This window comes from Manacus candei, unplaced genomic scaffold, assembly GCF_025592945.1.
Source record: "Manacus candei isolate 608988 ecotype Guabito, Panama unplaced genomic scaffold, ASM2559294v1 h1tg000015l, whole genome shotgun sequence".
Classification (NCBI taxonomy): Eukaryota; Metazoa; Chordata; class Aves; order Passeriformes; family Pipridae; genus Manacus; species Manacus candei.
Window position 1 is genome coordinate 22,396,954 of NW_026138063.1, and position 18,622 is coordinate 22,415,575.

At 48.1% G+C, this 18,622-nt stretch overlaps 1 protein-coding gene across 4 annotated transcripts in view; it reads left to right on the forward strand.

Moving 5' to 3' along the window:
• The window catches only part of PPP2R3A (protein phosphatase 2 regulatory subunit B''alpha), a 56,358-nt gene that overhangs the window by 14,457 nt on the left and 23,279 nt on the right, over positions 1-18,622 (forward strand). For 3 of the 4 annotated variants that reach the window (XR_007903687.1, XM_051782386.1, XM_051782387.1), the window contains 2 exons: positions 1,256-3,693; positions 16,781-17,041. Coding sequence is in view for 3 of the 4 variants with exons in the window: in XM_051782386.1 (XP_051638346.1) it covers positions 1,708-3,693; positions 16,781-17,041 (2,247 nt within the window). In the remaining variant the exon portion in view is untranslated. Of the gene's footprint in view, positions 1-1,255; positions 3,694-9,405; positions 9,843-16,780; positions 17,042-18,622 lie in introns of those variants that run through there. The other variant, XM_051782389.1, reaches the window with a different exon arrangement.

An 18,622-nucleotide genomic window follows, 5' to 3' on the forward strand; every position in this document is an offset into this window, starting at 1 on the left:
AAAATGTTCCTTGCCTTTGCCTGGGCCGTTGGACAGCGTGGCATTGAGCAGACAGGGCACATCACAAACCCATCAAACACTCTTCAGTCTGTGCCTCTCAGTTTCAGGTTAAGGCTTTACAATGTGAACGTTTAGACTTGTGCTGTGGCCAGTTGTTAATTAGAACAGCCCCAAGCTCTTCAGGCACTTCCCTTCTGTGTGGTGTGTTTGTACAGGCTTACAGCTAAAGGAGGTGGGATGGAACTGCAGGGAGGGCAGTGCTTTCATCAGGTGCAGGGCTGGCCTTTCACACAGGGAACTATTTACCTTTGAAAAAACCAAAATAAACCCATGCTGTGGTGTGGCTTAGCTGGGATATAATCATGGTTTATGAAATAGATTTCTGCACAGGAATAGAGGGTGCTCAGAATTTCGTTGGGGTGTTTTAATTTGAAGCATTAAAGAAAGATGAATCTATGTCTAAATTTCAAGACCCTTAAATCTGAGATTTCATATCTTTTCATAACAAATTTAGACAGCTTTTTCTTTCTGGTGCAGTTCTGACTGATGGTAGGAAATGCAGCTGGAAATGGCTGTGCTAAGTGTGAAATTCAATTCCTAGTTTTCATAGGCTTAACCTTTATACAAATGTTACTATCCTTGATGTCTACTCCAGTGGACTTATTGTATTAACTGTGCTGCTATTTATGGGTTCTAAGAGGAAGGGAAACAGTTATTCCTCCTTAAAACATTTTGCCATGGTCCCAGAGACCTTGGTGAAAGGCTAATGGAAGCCAGGGTGGCCTTTCCTAAAGGCCCTGCATTCTTAGAGCCATTCAGCTACTTTGCTGCAGGCTGTTTGCAGCTTTTTATAATCCAGAGAGCTTGGAAATCCTGAAAGTGCTTTTCTCTACTGCCCTGTGCCTTATCTTTAGAATCAGAAATTCACAACAGGATCAAAATGTTTTGCTCTGTTAGAATTAAAGGTAGTGTTTTGCTCGGTCTGGGGAGGGGAAAAAAACAAGCCTGAAAAAAATTAGTGAGTGGCTAAAATAGAGCTGTTAAAATGGCAGCACATAGACAGGCTGTGTATAAATATAGGCCAGCTCCTCAGCACTGCTCTTATATGGGAGATGTGAGGGAGGGAAGAACATCAGCCTGCTCTCCCTCTGTGCAGCGGGTGTTGGTGGTGTGCTCTGTGCCACACGTTTGGGAGCAGACAAGGCTGCAGAATCCATGGCAATGATAATGACTCTCACCTTTGTTTCTGTTGCAGGGACCTGCACTGCCAGTGTGAGAGGGGACTCTCAAAGGCACACGTGGATTTTTTGTCTGTACCTGCTGCTTGATTGTCTGCCTTTTACTGACCCACCCGAAAAGAGAGAAGAGGGGTCGAACAAAAACCATTGACTTGTCACTTGTGCCTGAGAACTGGCTGGATTTTATGGCACCTGCTGGAGAGGGCACCTGGACCCTTGGAAATGGAGCAGCTGATGCTGCACCTCTGCTGAGCAAGGCTTTCTACTTGGAGTACAAGGATCAAGTTGCCTTAAGCCAAACCATATGTAAGTTGCACCAAGTGTCGTAACTGTACCTCCAAACCCTCTCCAGACTTCTCCAGGCAGGAGCTCCTCACGTAGTTTGGATGTTCCCAATTGACATTTGAATGTTTTCATCCAGCCTGCTGTGGCTGTGAGAGCTGGGGGTGATCTTTTCCCTGGGAAGTTCATGGTGAGTTTTGAAGCCTCGCTTCCCAGCGTGGTCTGTGCCATGGCAGCGACCTACAGGCTGCTGGTGAGCTCTGTGAACTGCTACAGCAGTGTGGTGATAGACCAGCACTCCCAGCACACTGTGCACCACTGCACGGGCACCTGCCAGGTGTTCAGGCACGGGGTGACCTGCATAGTCGCCCACCACAGTGTCTGTGCAGAGCTCAGTGTCCAAGATGCCAACCTGGACCATAAAATTCCTCTTCCTGAAAACGGACTCGCCTTGTCTGGAAATGAGGACTATCACCAAATCCTCCCAAATAACCCAAGGATCAAAAAGGGCTCTTCAGTGCAAGCCTCCAGCAGTTTAAAGGACATTACTGGTGAGGCAATAAACCTTGCCAGTGGTAAAATAAAGGAGTTCTCCTTTGAAAAGCTCAAAAACTCCTCCAGTCATGTGGCCTACAGAAAGGGAAGGAAGGTTCGGTCAGAATCCTTCAGCAGACGATCCTTTGACTTTGACTTGATTTATGGGCACCTCAACAATGATGAGAACTGCCCTCCATGTGGCTTTTTGCAGAGCCCCTCCCCTGTGGAGAAGTGGCAGGAGGGCAGTGATGCTCCAGAAGTCACCGTGAGCCCCGTGACTCCCTTCTGCCCTCACGCCTTCTCCGAAGAAAACTTCATTACCCAGATTTTGGAAAAACACAAGCTAGATGGTTCTTCTGGTGGGGATATCAAGGTGTGCTTGGACATCTTGCTCAAGTGCTCAGAGGATCTGAAGAAGTGCACGGACATAATAAAACATTGCATCAAAAGGAAGTCTGCAGACAGCGTGGGTGGGGGGAACAGCAGCGACCCCCTGCCCAGTTCAGAAATGATATACATGAACCTGATGACCAGGTTTTCTTCCTACCTGAAGAAGCTGCCCTTGGAGGTGAAGCCCCCAGGGCAGAGGGAGGCGAGTGACTGGGCAGAGCTGGTGAGCTGCTTCCATGGCTTGCAGCAGAGCCCCTTCGCCCCGGTGTTCGGGGATGAGCAACCACCCCGCTATGAGGACATTATCCAGCTGCCATCCTCCAGTGCAGGCCCTCTGGCTCTGCCAGGAGATCAGGGGGAGCCGACAAGCACCTCTCAGTCCCTCCACACAGGTACTGTGGCCTTTACCCCCACCTCCCCTCCCAGTGCCCCCCAGAGCAGTGTGAGAGCTGGGACAGACGCTCTACCTCAGCCAGCGGCCCCGAGCCCCCCCGACGGCGAGGTGCTGTACATCGAGGAGGAGGCTGATGGGGACAGAACAGCAGGGAAAGGGCAGAGGGCAGAGCACAGAGGGGGCTGGCAGAGTATGGAGCACAGCTCCCAGCGAGCTGCTGGTTCAGATGGACCTGCTGATGCTCAAGCAGAGCGTGCCCGGGTGGGAGATGCCGAGCTCTGCCCCGCTCCCGAGGACGCGACTCCTTTAACACCAACCTTGGATTCCATGCTGCACGGGGCCCAGGCTGGTGTCCCCAAAGGAGCCCAGACATGCAGTAGGGTGGACAAGGAGGAGATAGACAAACTGCTGCTGGACTTGGAGTGCTTCTCCCAGAAAATGGAGAGCACTTTGAGGGAACCCCCTCGGAAGCAGGGCGAGCCTGCAGGCGTGCAGGTGTTGGGCAGGCAGGGGAGGCAGGTTCCACCTCTGGCTCTGGAGGCCAAAAGTAAACCTGCTGACCCCCCTTCTTCTCTGTCAAAAATCATGGAAACCAATGGTCACAAAATGGAAGAGGACGACAAAGCCTTTTTACTGCGGATCCTGGGAAGCATTGAGGACTTTGCCCAGGAGCTGGTGGAATACCAGACAGGCAAGGGGAGCTTGTCCAAGGAGAAGGAAGTGATGCAGATTCTTCAGGAAACTTTAGCAACTCCTTCACAGTCCCTCCTTGCAGGGAAAAAAAGCCATGCTGGGGCTGCCTGCAGAGACTCTGTTCCAGCCTCAATTCAGCAGGCCCCAGAGGTGATTAAGGTAAGAGAACCGAACTTCTGAGGGGACAGTGAGTAAAACAAACGTGGGGAAGTGTGGGAAAAAAAAATACATTTGGCTAAGTGATTCATTGTACTTTGGATGCTGCAGTGTGGAATGATGTGTTCAACCTGGCAGAAATGTAGCATTTACTGAAATACAAACAAAAAAAGGAAACTAAAGCCCCATAGCAAACAAAATAGGCCTTGATGGGCAGTTTCACCTTTGAGCTTGAGCCTTTCCTGCTGGTGCTCCTGTAGGTTGGCTGTGGTGTAATTGGGTTCTGTATAGTAGAGGGTAGTAATAATTACTTTAATAAGTACTTTACTTCTGGTATCAGGTATTGATTGGGCTGCCTCTCACCGGTTCAGGGAGATCTGAGTGTTCCATCTCTCCCTTTTCCATCTTGGAGCAGACTTGTCCTCCTCATCACTAGTTCCTAAAGAGGGAGATCCTCCATGGCACAAAGGGCAAATCTAGGAAGGTTTAATTTTCTTTTCCCTGTCCACCATGGAGTCATGGTGGAGTCTGCATGGCTTGTATCTCTCAAATGAGGAGTAGGTTTTCCCAGGAAAAAGGGTCTTTAGAGGGAAGCCAAGGCTGGCTGTCCAGCACTCAGTGTTTTCATTTGGTAACAAGTGCCAGATTTCAAGAGAACTTGTTGCCATTATTCCAAGCATTCATTAAGTGTAGAGAGGACTGTCCAAAGTTTCCAAAATGCACCTTCCACACAGGCACTGAAAGAGTGCCCAGAATATCAGTGAACTTTCACAGCTCCTTCCAGCTGGAGCACAATGTGCATGTTTTGAAAACTGTCCACTTTCCCCCAAATACAGGTATTTGGTACAGTTCTGAAAGGGGATGGGTAGGGTGTGTCTGACCCTAAATGAGAGTGCTGAGATCTTTTTAGATGAGGCTAAACCAGTGTTTCTGTTGTTGCTCTGGGCAACTTTGCTCACGGGAAATAGTGGGCATAACCTTGTCTGATATTTCCAGCAAGGGAAAGAGTCTTTTTTTCTCAGGGAGTGTAGAACTAAACAGCTCCAAAAGCTCTGGTGTGATCTCTTGAAATAGCTATTCTTGCCTTGTACATTAATTTACAAAACTTTCTAACTTGTGAACTTCGAACAAAAATGTGTTTTGTAAACTGTGACTGACTTTGTGGCAGATTTTCTTTAACACTTGAAAACTGGATGCACTTAGACTGTCAATGGCTCAGCAGCCTGGTCCCTGGACAGGTTCTGTTCCCTGCTCCCACCTGGCTGTGTGTGTTTGCTCCCAGTCCTGCTGTAGGTTTGCTGTCGTTTCTAGCACAGGTGTGGGTACAAGGCCCTCTGCAGGTGTAGCATCTGGGGAATGCATCCATGCTCCTGGATAAGCCTGACTGTGGCTGGAGCTCAGTGTGGAGTCTCATTCAGTGTTGCACACGTGTGCCTGGATGAATAACGTACAAAGTATTTGTTGTGTTTTCTTAAGGCCCATCAAACTGTTATCAAATAGTTGTGCACATGCAGAAAGCCCACAGCTCTAACACCATGAACACACAGCACAGCTTTCCTTTAGGAAGGTTGTGACAGATTTAATTATCCCTCAAATCCTAAGCCATGACAAAGGAGCAGGAGAGCCCCTTTGGAGTGGGCTGTGCTCTGGCTCAGCTGGCCTGGCTGTGTTAAATCTGGCCTGACTTATATCAGCAGCAAACTTGCCCTTTATCATAAACCCAATTATGATTCTCCACAGAGAACAATAGGGTTGGCTGCCTCTTCATCTTCAAACCCCAAATATTTAGAAAGTAGGAAATGAATCCTGTCTATCAGTTTTACAGAGCCCATAATGAGGGCACGGGGCTGCCTTGGGGCAGCCAGGAAGCATTGCCTGCTCTGAGAGAGGCCAGCACTTCCCACCCTGAGATCCACTTTTCCCTTGCTTATCTCAAAACCTCCCAACTGTCTGGTTTGAAATTTCCTGTTCCATGTGCCTGCCTTAAGCTGATTTTTGAATGTGTTGGGTTTGAAATACGCAGTTCAGTGAGGACAGTGCAGTTGTGTGTTAGGGGCCAGCAAACCCCCAAGTGTCTGCCTGTATTTTTGTCTGTAGCTAAGAGGGCAGTAAGGATCCTGGGTGCACTGGGAGGTGTGAGGGCAATAGGGGAAACTGCAAGCAGTGAGTGGTGAAGAAGGGGGGGATGGGGCTGTTGGGATGCTCTGAGCTGATCTGCACAAAGGCTGAGTGTTGGGGGGTTGGGAAGGTGAAGGGTGCTGCCTTTTGACTCAAATGTCTTATGCAAAGTCCTTGAAGAAGTCAGTGGTGGCTGTTTCTGACCTTCCCCTCCCTGTGCCCTTGGTCTACCACCTGTCCAGGATGGCTGATTGGACAAAGGAAATTCAGGCAATGCTTGCAGAATATTTGGTGAAAGTACCCTGGAAAAGACTACAAAGAAATGTAGTCCTTCTGTGTTCAGAATCAAGTTTGAGTAGTGCAGGGCTCTGCTCCAAGTTCTGCTCATGTGTTTTATTTTAAGACCGTTGGATAAAGCTGATGAATAATTTTGGGACCAGAGATCAGGACCAGGGTTTGATACAAAGGGACCTCTTGTCTTTTGTCCCTCCTCTGCTGAGTGTCCCTTCTCAAAGGGATTACTTGGTGTGATGAGTCAGAAAGAGCAGTCCTGCTTCCCATTTCTGTCTCCTCCATGCCTCTACTTCCTACTGCACGGTTCCAAATCTTCCTTTGTACTGCCTGTGGTGCTTGTATACGAGGTATAAATTGTTAGGCTTGTTTTCTGCCACATTGACAAGTGGGATTGCTCAGGCTGAGGTCAAATGTGTGATCCAGCCCCTGGATCTGGGAGCAGAGGGTTTGCAGGGTTGGGGAGTGGGTTTGGACCACCCTGGTATGTGTTGGATGGTGGAGCCTTGAGTCAGACTATTCCCTGATTCCATGTTCCCCCTGGGCTGTCTCATCCTGAGTGACTGATGGGGGATGTTGCTGGGGCTCTCAGAAGTGTTCCTGACCCCCCGAAATATCGTCCTGCATGTTTTTGTATCAAAATGTCTGTTGTGTGCTTAAAACAGGGGCCCTAAGGAGGCTCTGAGTGGAAACAACTGTTTCATAACCATGTGAAGTTTAGGTTGACCTGACAACTTTGTACTTCTGCCCCCTCATAATTCTGTGTGCTTTTGTGTTTTGCAAATTTAGTGCTATGCTTATGAAGGATCTTGTGTGGGTCGATTAATTGTGAGAAATGGCTTCTATAATGTCATAATAACTTTAACTTTGTTCTGAAATGTACATTTATTCTCAATATGCATCCAAAACATAATGCGAAACTTCTGGAAAATCAGCTTTCATCTTACATATGTTACAAATATGTTTTGATTAGATATTGATAATATCTGTCATTTAAGCTATACACACAATCTGCACTCTTCTCAAGCATTAATTATTCATTACTTCTAGACACAAATAGTGAAAAACAATGTTTTTTTTTTCTTGTTTGGTAATAATTATTGAAATAAATGCAAATATTAAGTGAATCTTAAAGTAGCTCAGAACGAAAGATGGCAAAGGAATAGAAAATTAAATCAGATTAAATTAAAGAGTAAAAAACCTGGGACCAAACACTTAGGGACATGTTCATATGTGGGCACCTTCTGTAACCAGGGCAGATCCAGCCTCTGCTTGTGTGAGGTTGATTTATGTTGAAGTAACATTTAAAGGTGGGTGAAACAGAACCTGGTGATACATATTGAGTTTTTCAGCCTGGCTGACTCTGAACCGCAGACAAAGTCAGGCTGTTGCTGGAGAAGTTCAGTGTGTTTTGAAAGCAGCTGGAGCTGGAGCTGTGCTCAGCTCTGCAGGGACACTGGGTTGTTGGAGCCAGGCTTTGGGTGCAGCCAGTCCTGGAGTGATTTAATCACCCAGATCTCTTAGGACTAACACCAGCTTCAGGCACAGGTGGGATTCTCTCTGTGTTCTAGAGACCTGTGAAGGGATCTGCCATCTCTCACCTTCGTGCTTTAAACTGGGTCCCAGCAAGGAGGAGTTTGAGTTTGTGGTTCAGCTGGTCTGGCTGTTGAGGTCAGATTTTCCTGGGGGTTTTTGCCCAGTGGACTTTGGAGCTGTTGATACAAGATTCTCTTGCTGTCCACTTCTCACAGTACTGCACATTTATGTCTTTATTTATACCCACCTTCTGTGCTTTGAGGATAGAAGTACCATCCTAGAAACCTGCTATTCCAAGCCATTGGAATTCAGACACAGCCAGCCTAGCCTCTGGATTACTTGTATTTTTCCAGGTTATCGGTGCAAAATCCCCCAAGCTTCCAGACTCCTTTGTGCCTGGTTAATTTGTGAATGAAAAGTGATACATCTGTCAAAGGCCGCTGGAGCTGGTCTGGATGAAGCTGGAGGTGAGGGGTTCTTTGGGCTTCATTCCCTCTGCAGTCTGTGAGCAGGGTGAGAGTTCAATTGGAGATGAAGTATTTCATCACTTGCTGCAGATGATTTATGATAAATCACCTCCTGATATGCTGCTGTGTGAGATGTGCAGCACTCCCAGCACATGGAGCCTCCTGGGCTCTTTAGGCATTGCCTTGATGTTTAGAAAAAAGTTGTCCGAGTAAGAAACCCCAAATTTATTCCAAATGTGTTGCATATGGATCTGTGCATCGTTCGCTCAGTCGCAGTGCCAGTTAAAACATTCCTGCCTGCCTTTTGGGTTTGGAGCTCCTTTTTCATTCCCATCCTCATCCTCCTACCCTGTTAGGCTTTGTACTCATTTAGGCTTCATGTTAACCCAGGGCTTTCTACAGGAATCCAGGAAAAAGACACCAGAGGCACATGTCCATTAAAAGGTTTCTGTTTGTGAGGCTCAGTGAGACCTTTTCCTTTCAAATGCAGTATCTTGAGCAAGCCCTCCTAGCTACAAATCAGATGTTGTTCTGTGCTGTTGAACTTGGCTACTTTGCCAGGTTGCTTTCTAAGGTTTTAAAGTCAAGTAGGGAAAGCAGGCCATGGGACTGCGTTCATTTGGTGTGGTAAGAATTGGATTTAGGCCTTTGTCCAGCACCATTCTCAGGACAGGAGAGGGAGAACACGCTTCTAGCAAGCCTGGACAAAGTCTGAGCGAGGGTTTGAAGGCTGCTTGCTCTGAGCTGTGCAGAAGAAGAGCAGACTCTTGTCCCCTGAGAACTGCTTTGCTTTTGCCTCGTCAGAGTTACAGGGAGAGGGAATAAAACGGTGATGCATTTGGTGTCTGTAAGAAAACCTTTACTTAGGAACCACTTTGGAATGCCTGAGCTCGTTATCCAAGATCATCCATAATTGTGTGCTTGCTTGGCATTAAGGAACCAGATGACTTGCTTTTTCCAAGCAAGAAGGAAAAATTGATGTCTTTTGAAAATTGCAACCTTCGGTCGAGAGTGGGGACCGATGCTGGTCCTCTGCCTCATCACCTCATCAGCAGGACCTCAAACCACGGCCATGCTGCACACAGGGGCCTTGCCTGAGCTGGGTTTAACTCCAGCTGGGTCTGGCTGGTCCAAGCGAGCACCTCGGGTCTCAGCATTGGGACACAAAGTAGGAGCTGTTGGGGGAGATGGTATATTTAGCCACTCCTGCAGTGCAGCTAATTTTAGTGCTCCTGGTGGTGGTGGTGGGAGCTTCCTTTCCCATGTTACCCCTGGCCTATTACAAGCCAAGGACAGATTGTCTGTCATGTAGCCAGCAGGGAAATAGATTCGGTTGTAGATCATGTTTCTCAATTAAAGTATTACAAGAAGGCAGAAGATCCTGATGGTACTGAAAGACACTTTGAATACTGGTTAAAGTAGGGAACTTTGGCTTCAGGAGTGAGATAAAGCCTCTAGATGTTGTCCTTGTGAAGAGAGAGAAGACACAGTATGTTGAAGCCATTTGCCATTTTTTGCCTGTAAAAAATCCAAACCAAGAAAGCAACGTGCTGGTCTTGCCGTGGTCTCCTCCTGGAAAGGGCAACATCTGCTTGGGAGCTGCCCAGAATGATGATCAAGGAGAGTTCTCTGCGGAGGGACCCAGACTTGGGAGGGGAACTGGCTTTCCTTGCCAAGGGCTGTGACTTTGTTCTTCCATCTCGGTTCAAGAGGCGGCTGAAGTCCTTCCAGCAGGCCCAGGTTTGAACACTTGGCATTTCTTTTTCCTTTTCTTTGCATTTTTTATTGGATCAGAGGATCAATCTGTGTCCCCTCCAGGCGTGGCTATTTGCAGAAAGTTATTTGCAGCTAGATACCAGCAGGTTTAAAAATAAACCTTCCAGGCTTGGATTGCAGAGTTAAAATGTCTTTGTAAACAAGAGGGAAAATTAACAGCAAGGGCAGTGATTTAATAATGGGGAGAGGTAGTGTAAGACTTAATTATTTCCTGTGTTGTTTTTTTTTTTTAAATACCTCTATGTATGTGATTGCTCTGACTGTTGTTGCATGTGGAAGAACCACAGTGTTCTGGTGTCTGTAGTGGGCTGTGCTCTCAGCTGTACAAATCTGTGCCCAGACCATCCTACCTGGCTTCAGCTTTTGTAATTTTACCATCACAAGGTGCTTCTTTGTGCTGTCCCCTGCTCTCTCTGGGCTGTGGCTGAAGGAGATCATAGATTGTTTAGGCTGGAAAAGACCCCTAAGATCATGGAGGTGTAGCCAAAGAAATGGAAATGGTGCCATGGCTGTCTGTTTTTTGGTAAATCCCAGCTGCTATACTTGATTCCTGGGACAACAGATTGGAGTAATTTATGCCAGGACACCAAATGGACGTGCAGATTTACAGGGGATCACAGTGTGCTGAAATCAGCCCATCTTGAGCTTCATCTCCATTTAAATAATTGGTGACCCAGTGAGAAGTTAAAAAGTTGAGATGAGGAGTGGTGCAGCTGTTTCCTAAGAAGGAGCCATTAAAATTGCTGCAGAGCACACTGTGGGCCGTGTTTTCATGCTTTCTGGTGACAGGTTAAAGGATGTCTGGAGGTTAATCTCTGGAACGTGTGTTTTTCCCTCCCTGGGGGAGGATTGCATGAGGTAATAACGTGCAGTAATGGCCTGGGCGGGCCGGGAGCAGTTGGGAGCAGACTGACAAGAGCTGCACAGCTGAACCCGCTCTGCAGAGCGGGGCTGACCCCGAGGACATCACCGGGGCAGGCTGTGCAGGGACAGAGAGCTGGGACCTCCCGCTAGACCAGCTGGAAAAACTGACAGGCCTTTGGTCCACGAGCCCCTGGCCTGGTCTAAAGCAGGAGCAGCACCTAAATGCATCAGGAATAAGTGCCTTGTGGCTGCAGATCCAAGGCAAGTGAACTGCTGCAGCTGGAAAATGGCCTTCCTCTTCTTTCTTTCTTTCAGTGCCTGTTCCTCTTGCTGCCTCCTCACTGCGTGTCCCCCCTGCCTTGCCCTGGGTTCCACAGGCCTTTCTGTGACCTGGCTTAACTCATAGTGCTGCAGAATATCATCCAGCACCAAAGCCAAGTCTATTTTCTGCCTTTCCAAGCGGGTTAAATGGGTTCCCAGGGGGGTCTGGCGAGCTCTGGAGCTGGCACTTGGGACACGGAATCAGCGAACACCTGGGAGTGCAGGACAGGGATAGGGGCTGTCCCACTTGCAGCGGTGAGATGCTGACTCTTGTGCCTTGTGGGGCTGTACCTGGTGGCTCAGGTTGACCAGAGAGCAGAGGGAACTGGGCTCACTGAGAACACAAACGTGCTCGCAGGTGAAAAGGTACCAGGGTGGTGAGAGGGAGCAGAGCTGAGTGAGGGGTGATTTGTGGAACACGGAGGTGTTGGCCAGGCAGGAAGGGAGGAGCAGGGTTTTGGTAACCCTTGTCTCAAGAGCTGTTCAGTTCTGGTGCTTATTGTTTGCAGGACTATTTATGGCAAGATCAGAGGGCTTCCCATAGCTGGGAGGAAGGGGGGTCTCTGATCCAACATCTCACGTGGAAGAAGAGTATTTCTAACACTGGGTCACATCAGCACTGGCTTTCTCCAAGTCTTGGAAACTCCCCAAGGATAGGAGTTCCCCCACCCCCCTCCAGTGACCCCCTGCAGGCTGTATTACCCTCAGTGTCCTCCAGCCTAACCCTCCCGAGTTGCACTTTATGGCCATTGCCCCTTTTATACCAGGTACCACTACAGAGTTTGGTTCCATCACTGCTGTAACTGCATTTCCAAGAGCTGCAGACCGTGCTTGGCCCATCCCTTGGCTTCCCCTCTGCCTGGCCACAGAGCCACCCCAGCCCCTCAGTCCCTCCTGCCACCCGATCCCGACCCTGCCTGTTGGATTTCCCTCCTGAACATCTCTGGCTGGTTTCTCCCCATCGTTGTTTTTTTTTTTTGAAGTGAAGGTCCCAAACTGGTCACAGTAATGCAGATGCAGCCCCAGAGGAGATAAGTGCTCGTGTTCTCCTGGCCCTGCTCCTGGTGCAGAGTAGGACATGGTTTACCCTATTTGTAAGCACCTCCCCTGCAGGCTCCAGCTCAGCCCAGGACACACCACTCCCTCCACAGCCTTCTCTGCAGGGCTGCTGCTCAGCCAGAGGGGTCCCAGCCTGAACTGGTGCTTGGGATCACTGTCCACAGGTGGAGAACTGGGCACCTTCTCTGCTGGAAGTATTTGAACAGTTTGTCAGGGCCTTTGCCCCTGAGGTCCCGCCTGTCACCGTGCCAGCCTCCCCCCAAGGCAAGTGTCATCTGCACCTCAGGACAGGGGAGAATTGCAGGGGGGTTATACCCACCTGTGTCTTCCTTTCTAGGGTAATCTGGATGCACCCTGCCTGTTTTCTCTGTGGTGTTTTCAGGGAAGCATTTGGAGTGTGGGCTGAAGTCCACCGGTCATGGGAAGCCCATGTGCAAGATCCATAGGCACACTTGTCAGTGGAGACAAAATTCCACTGGAAAAGGGCATGAGGAGCTTGATCAAACCTTAGAATTAGCTCTGTGTCTCTTCCCACCTCAATCCTTTTGTGCTTCTGAGTTGCTTAGGTCGAGTTTGTTTTTGTTTTGCTGTGATTGACTTGGTTTCTGCGGGTGAGTTTATGTTTCCTTGTAGAAAAGGTTCTCTGCAGAAATCATTTTCTCACAGCTCTGTGCCGTTTGGAGCCATGTGCAGATGAGCCTTTGTTGTTCTTACTGTCCTTAGAAATGGGTAGGAAAGAGGCATCAGGAAGGAGATGGGAAAGGGCTTCAGGGAGGAAAAGGAGGGGAAGGTCTCGGGCCATAGACACGAAGCAGCTCTGGAGAAGTGATGAGCGTTGGGGATGGCCTGTGTCCAGTTACCATCACACTCCAGCAAGGCAGGAACTATGAAAAATGAAAGGAGACATGAAGTCAGCTCTGTGGACTGCGAGAGCCCAGGCTGAGTCACTGTACCCTAGAAAAGAGGATTACAGAATCCCTTTGGAAAAAACAGCAAGAAACTGGTAAATATATTATCTGGGACCCTGGTGGACATCGGGGCCAGGAGGAAGGAGCAGAAAGGATTTGAGCACTTGATGTGCTACTGCTTCCTTCCATGGAGTTCTCTGCTGGGATTGGCACATCCCTGGGAGACGGGCTGGGATGGCAGAGCTTTGGTCTGTGCTTTGTTTTGTAGCTACAATGAGGCTGTAGTTCTGTCTGGTTTATTTATAACACACGTCACTATTTTGGTCTGTCCATAAATAAATTGTATGTCTGGCAAAAGATGATATAGTGGATGGACAGATTTTAGTTAAGGTAAATTACACAATGCTATAGAGCAGTGTTTAAAAATGGGCTTTGATTTCACCTTCCTCTTGAGCAAAAAAAAAAAAAAAGTCTGTTGGCTATTGATAACAAACCTAAAAGATTTATTAAAGTATTTGTAGTTTCCTTTCTTAGTTGTCCTTTCCAAAAATGCTCATCCCTGTTGGAGAAGTGTGTTCCACTAAGCAAAGAACATTTAAGGCTATTTTTTTTTCAATAAGAAGGTGTTTATTTCCAAAGAATTCCCACAGAATTTGCCTCCATACCACTTTCTTAATTTTTTTTCCACAAAAAGTTGTGATTAACTTCCAGTTGTCCTCACAGGGGTTCACATCTGGTTATGCCCATCCTAGAGTATTGACTTGTAAGATTGTTCTGGGGAACAGGATCCTCAAGGGCCAGTTGCTGTTTTCTCTTTGTGTCAGACAGCTCATTTCTTATATAAGAAATATATTCTACCTGTTCCTGAGGTAGAATCTGAAGAGAAGCCGTCCCTGAGCAAAGCCTCACCTCGTTTGACTGGGCCTGAGCAGGGGCAGGGAGTCAGGCTCACTGGGAAGGGCAGCTGCAAACCTGCACTGGGTCCTTACTCTGAGGCTTGGCAGAATCCCCTGTATTTCTCCTGGAGATCTCTAACCTTCTGGATTGTGTGGTGGTTGTGGATCAGGAAATTAATGGAGCTTCTGGAGCTGTGGCTTGTGTGAGCTGGTACCAGCTGGTTTCTGGCTTTGGGAGTCCCTGGAGGAGGAGGAATTGCTTTGGTTTTTGGGAGGTGGAGACCTGGGCAGAGGGGATGAGTGGTGTTACAGGACAATCAGCTCTTGTGCCCTATTGGGGTGTATGTGGTGTGCAGAAGAGGAGGAAAATGGCACAGTGCTACTGTGGTCTGCTTGGGGGATGTCTCTGCCCCTTCCAAGAGAGGAAAAATACGATTTTATCCTTCCCTTGTAACGCAAGGGAGGGGGATCTATTGCTGAAGTGAAGTGTCAGAGTCCTTTGAAGGACCGTCTTGGCTTGTGGTAGTTTTTGTTCCAGTTGAGTCATTCCTCCTGGTCCTCAGGGCGCTGGCAGCCTGGAGTGCCTGGGGGATGCAGAGATCAGGGAGCAATAAACCTGTTTGTGAGAAGGGCCTGTCAAGTCCTATTATAGAAGTCAAGTGGCTGCAGTGGCACCTCGGGGTCTGTTCCAGCCCTGCATTGTTTGCTGCTGTGAGGGACTGGCAGGAATTTCCCTCTGCTGGGATCCAAAAGGGAGAACTGCTGAGGGAGTTGGTCCTGGCTGGGCAGGGCAGGAGGGTGGGAGGGGGGTGGTGAAGGCACAAGTGGTGCTGTGGGACAGTTCTCCAGGTCAGATCCCTCTCCCCAGGCACATCCAGCCTAGCTGGGCTTTGCTTCTGTTACTCTGCTGAGGAAAGAGCAGAAGGCAGCCAGGAGAGGGGTGTGTTCCATGATCCCAAAGGGAGCATCCAGCTTAACCCCTGCCACTGCCTCAGGTCACCTGCATTGTTCTGTTGTGGGACAGAATCATCAGGGCTTCCCCCGTCCTACAGCCCTGCTGAGCCCCAGGAACACTTTGGGGCTCAGAGCTGGCCCACTTTGGGCTCCAGCATCGCTCAGGATCAGCCCCAGAGGGGTGCAGTGTGTGAGAGAGCAGGAAAAAGCAAGGAAGATGGGAGGGAGAACAGATGGGGGTGATCAGGCCTGTTCTCCAAAGGTTGAGAGCTACACTTGAGGACTGTTCAGACTCTGAGCACTGGTATTGATAGAAATATTGAAGGCTGAAAGTGAGCTTCAGCTTTTCCTGTGTTTTAAGACACGGGAGAGGAAAACTCGGAGTCCCAAACTCCAGGTTAATGTGTTCTGTACAGAGCTGATCCAGAACAGAAGTGTACTTTGGCTGGCATGTGTGCCAGTGTCCCTGCTCCTGAGTGGGACAGCTTTTAGGAAATGAGAGGTCCTCCTTGTTTAAAGAAAGAGCAGTGAAGCAGGGGAGTGAAGAGGAGAAAAGCCTTCCTCGTGGTCTCTGAGGATTGGGTTATAAAGTATTATAAACTGCAGGTAAAAACAGGGCTTGAGGAAGGTTTTACAGTTCTCCACCTTCCTGAGAGCAAACCCATGGTAGGCTGGGGGATCCAGTGTGTGTTAAGAAAAAAGCTCCAAGTTTATGGAAATTAATAAGGCAAAGAGTTTAGTTCATTCATCATATACATTCTTCTGCATTTAGTGATCTCAGACTTGGCTGCTTTATCCTCAAACCGTTTTGTTTGGAAACAGTCAGAATAAACAAACTGAAAGTCGCAGCTGTATTTACTTGACTGTTGCCTTCTGAGCCTTATCACATATGTTGTTACATTAATAATAACTCCTGCAGTGGAACCATTGTGCAATGGGAAAGCCTATTGCCTGTTCCCAAGGAATAGTGTCTTTGTGGGGGAGCAGGGAATTCATCAGCCCTTGGCATTCCAGCAGCTGAATTCTGCTTATACTGTAACTGCTTGTCAAAGTTGAAAAAATATTCCCTCCCATGTCAGAAAAATTCTCTGGTTTAGGATCTTATTGTGTGCTTAAATACAAATCCTGCCTGTGATGAAAAGCATTGATGTAAGGCTGGAACTAGAGATCCATTGGAGATGTGATCCAGGGGGATCACTATATCAGCCATGAGTTTATTACAGACAGGGGAAGACTGATAGGAAAAGACATCCAAGGGGTGCCTAATGGCACTGTGCTGGCTGCTCCTAATTCTGATGGGAAAATTGGTTTCCCAGTGCTTAGTACTTGTAACAAAATCAGGTCTTGGACTGTAGGAGTTGGGCACATAATGAAGGACTTCCTGAAACTGAGAAAGCAAATCTTTTCTTAATTTGTCTGTGAAGCAGCACTTTGTCAAAGCTAATTGTGTTCCCAAGGGGTAGAAAATGTCCTTGTTGTGAAGGTAACTTTGGTCATACTTGAGGCAAGATGTTTGTGTGGGTGGGTGCTCTATTTCTAAGGGGAAATACTAAAGAGCAGGTTTTGATACTTTGCTCTTTATGGGGCAAAGTGACAACACAGACCAGCATGAGAAGAAATAACCTTGTCCTTGTGTGTGGTGTTGCTGAGTTGCAGAGTGTGTAATCAGTCATAATCCAGAGTTACACATGTCAAATGCACAGCAACAGCATCAAAGCAGGTGTGACATTCCCTAAATTTGCAGTTTCATAAAGCAGGAATTTTTAATGGACTGTTTAAGACATGCATTTTTATCCCTGTGGTGGGTTTAATTTTCTCTAATCCCCGGGAGCACAAGCAGTGTTTGCCTGCTCTGTGTGCTGTGCTGTTAAAAGGTGTTTGTTATTCCTTATCTTTTCAGGTTCAAAGTAAACAAGAGAAGAAGCCTGGAGCTCCCTCCCTAGCCCCCCTGAAGCCCTCAGTTGGCCCTTGCACTCTCCTGCCTGTGAATAAAGCCACCAGCAGTGCCCCCTTGTCCATAAACATTCCACGTTTCTACTTCCCTAAAGGACTTCCCAATGTCTGCACTAACCATGAGGAAATCATTGCCAGGGTTGAAGAGGCCTTTTCAGAGTTTGAAGATGAGAAGGCAAACGTCTGTGAAATGGGGAAAATTGCTAAGGTAACTATTGATGGGCTTGGAGGTCTTTTCCAGCCTTGATGGTTCTGTGGTTCTGTTCTCTGGGATTTTAATTTTTGGGAGAGAAAGAATGAAATGAAAGCAAATCATTTCGCAGCTGTTTTAGGGGAAAAAAGAACTATTATCCTTTTGTGCTGAAGTTTTTTATTTAGATTATAGTAAACAAACTGAGCTCAGTTTGCTGGTTGTCACATTAGATGTATGTGTTCCTCCTTGCTTTGCTTCACAAAATGGTTTTCTCAGATTTTCAGCAAATACAAATGGCATTTTGTTCTTCTGTCCCTCCATAGTTCTGCTCAGAAGGTGGCAGAAACTTCTGTGCCTCCGTGGCTTCAGGTGGTGCCAGCTGCCTTTTTTGGGGCTTTTTGTAGCTGTCCCTCTGGGCTGGGCCTGAGCTGAGGGTGCTGCTGCAGTGCTGTGTGGGAAAGCACTTCCCAACCTCCACCTCCTTGGACACAGAGGAGGGAGATGCTCAGTGAGCCCTCAGCCCCTGAGATGTACATTCAGTGTCCATGACACAGGAGTCCCAGGCTGCTGAGGAGTTCTGGCTCCAGGGAACAGCCCCCAGCACTTGTGTGGGAGCTCAGTGCAGATGGTCCCTGCTATCTCCCTCCCTCTCTCCAGCCGTGGTTTTCAGTGCTGCTGATCTAAAAGTAGCAGTTGTCAGACACATCTTGTCTGTTCAGCCTGCCTTGAGTGCATCTCTGGCACTGTAAGTTGAGCAGTGGTTTTCTTCCCAAGAGCAGCACTTGTTTTCCAAGAAGGAGGGTTTTCCTGAAAGGAGGGACTAGGTTGGTTTTGTTTGTTTTTCGAGGAATCCAGGCACATTATTTGTAAATCTGCTCTGAAAATATAGATAGAAAACCTTCTTTGATTGACCAAAAAAGGTTTGAAACTGGTTTAATGACAAGACAGGCAACTGTGTGGGGCCTGTCATGTTCAAAGCAGGAGGCTGGTGTAGAAGAGATCCCTGTGCCTGGTCGGAGCCAGTTGCACTCCCTGCAAGGCCAGTGTTTTGTGGAAGTTCTGATGCCTGTCTGGAGTCAGGGCAGTGGCTGGGAAGGTCTCTGTGGTGGAGAGGAGATGCCTGATGGCGTGAGCAGCTGTTTGGCACCATCCTCAAGCCTGCTTTGCTGAGGCCCTGGGGAGTCCAGAATGCCTGAGCTCTCACTGATGGCCATTCTGAGAGCAGCAGCCTCTGCAGAGCCTGGGTCAGAAGTGCTGTTCAGAGAGTCCTTTTGCTGGAATCAACCTCTTTCCATTTGTTCATTCCCATTTGTGTTACCCTGCTGAGATCCAGCAGTGCTGGGAAAAGAGGCACTGCACTGAAAACCATGGGATGGGAATTACTTCACCTCCAGGCATTTAACCATTGATTGTCTCTCATTAGAACTGAGGTTCCCTGGCTACCAGTGAGAAGTGAGCCCATAAGGGAATGGGTCAGGTAGGTCTGTGAGGGAGCTGCTGTGAGTGGCAGGAGGTGCCTGTCTCCCTCCATTGCACTTGGTAGGGAATTTTGCTGAACAGCTAAGTCCAAGACAAAGTTTAAGACATTGATAGTCC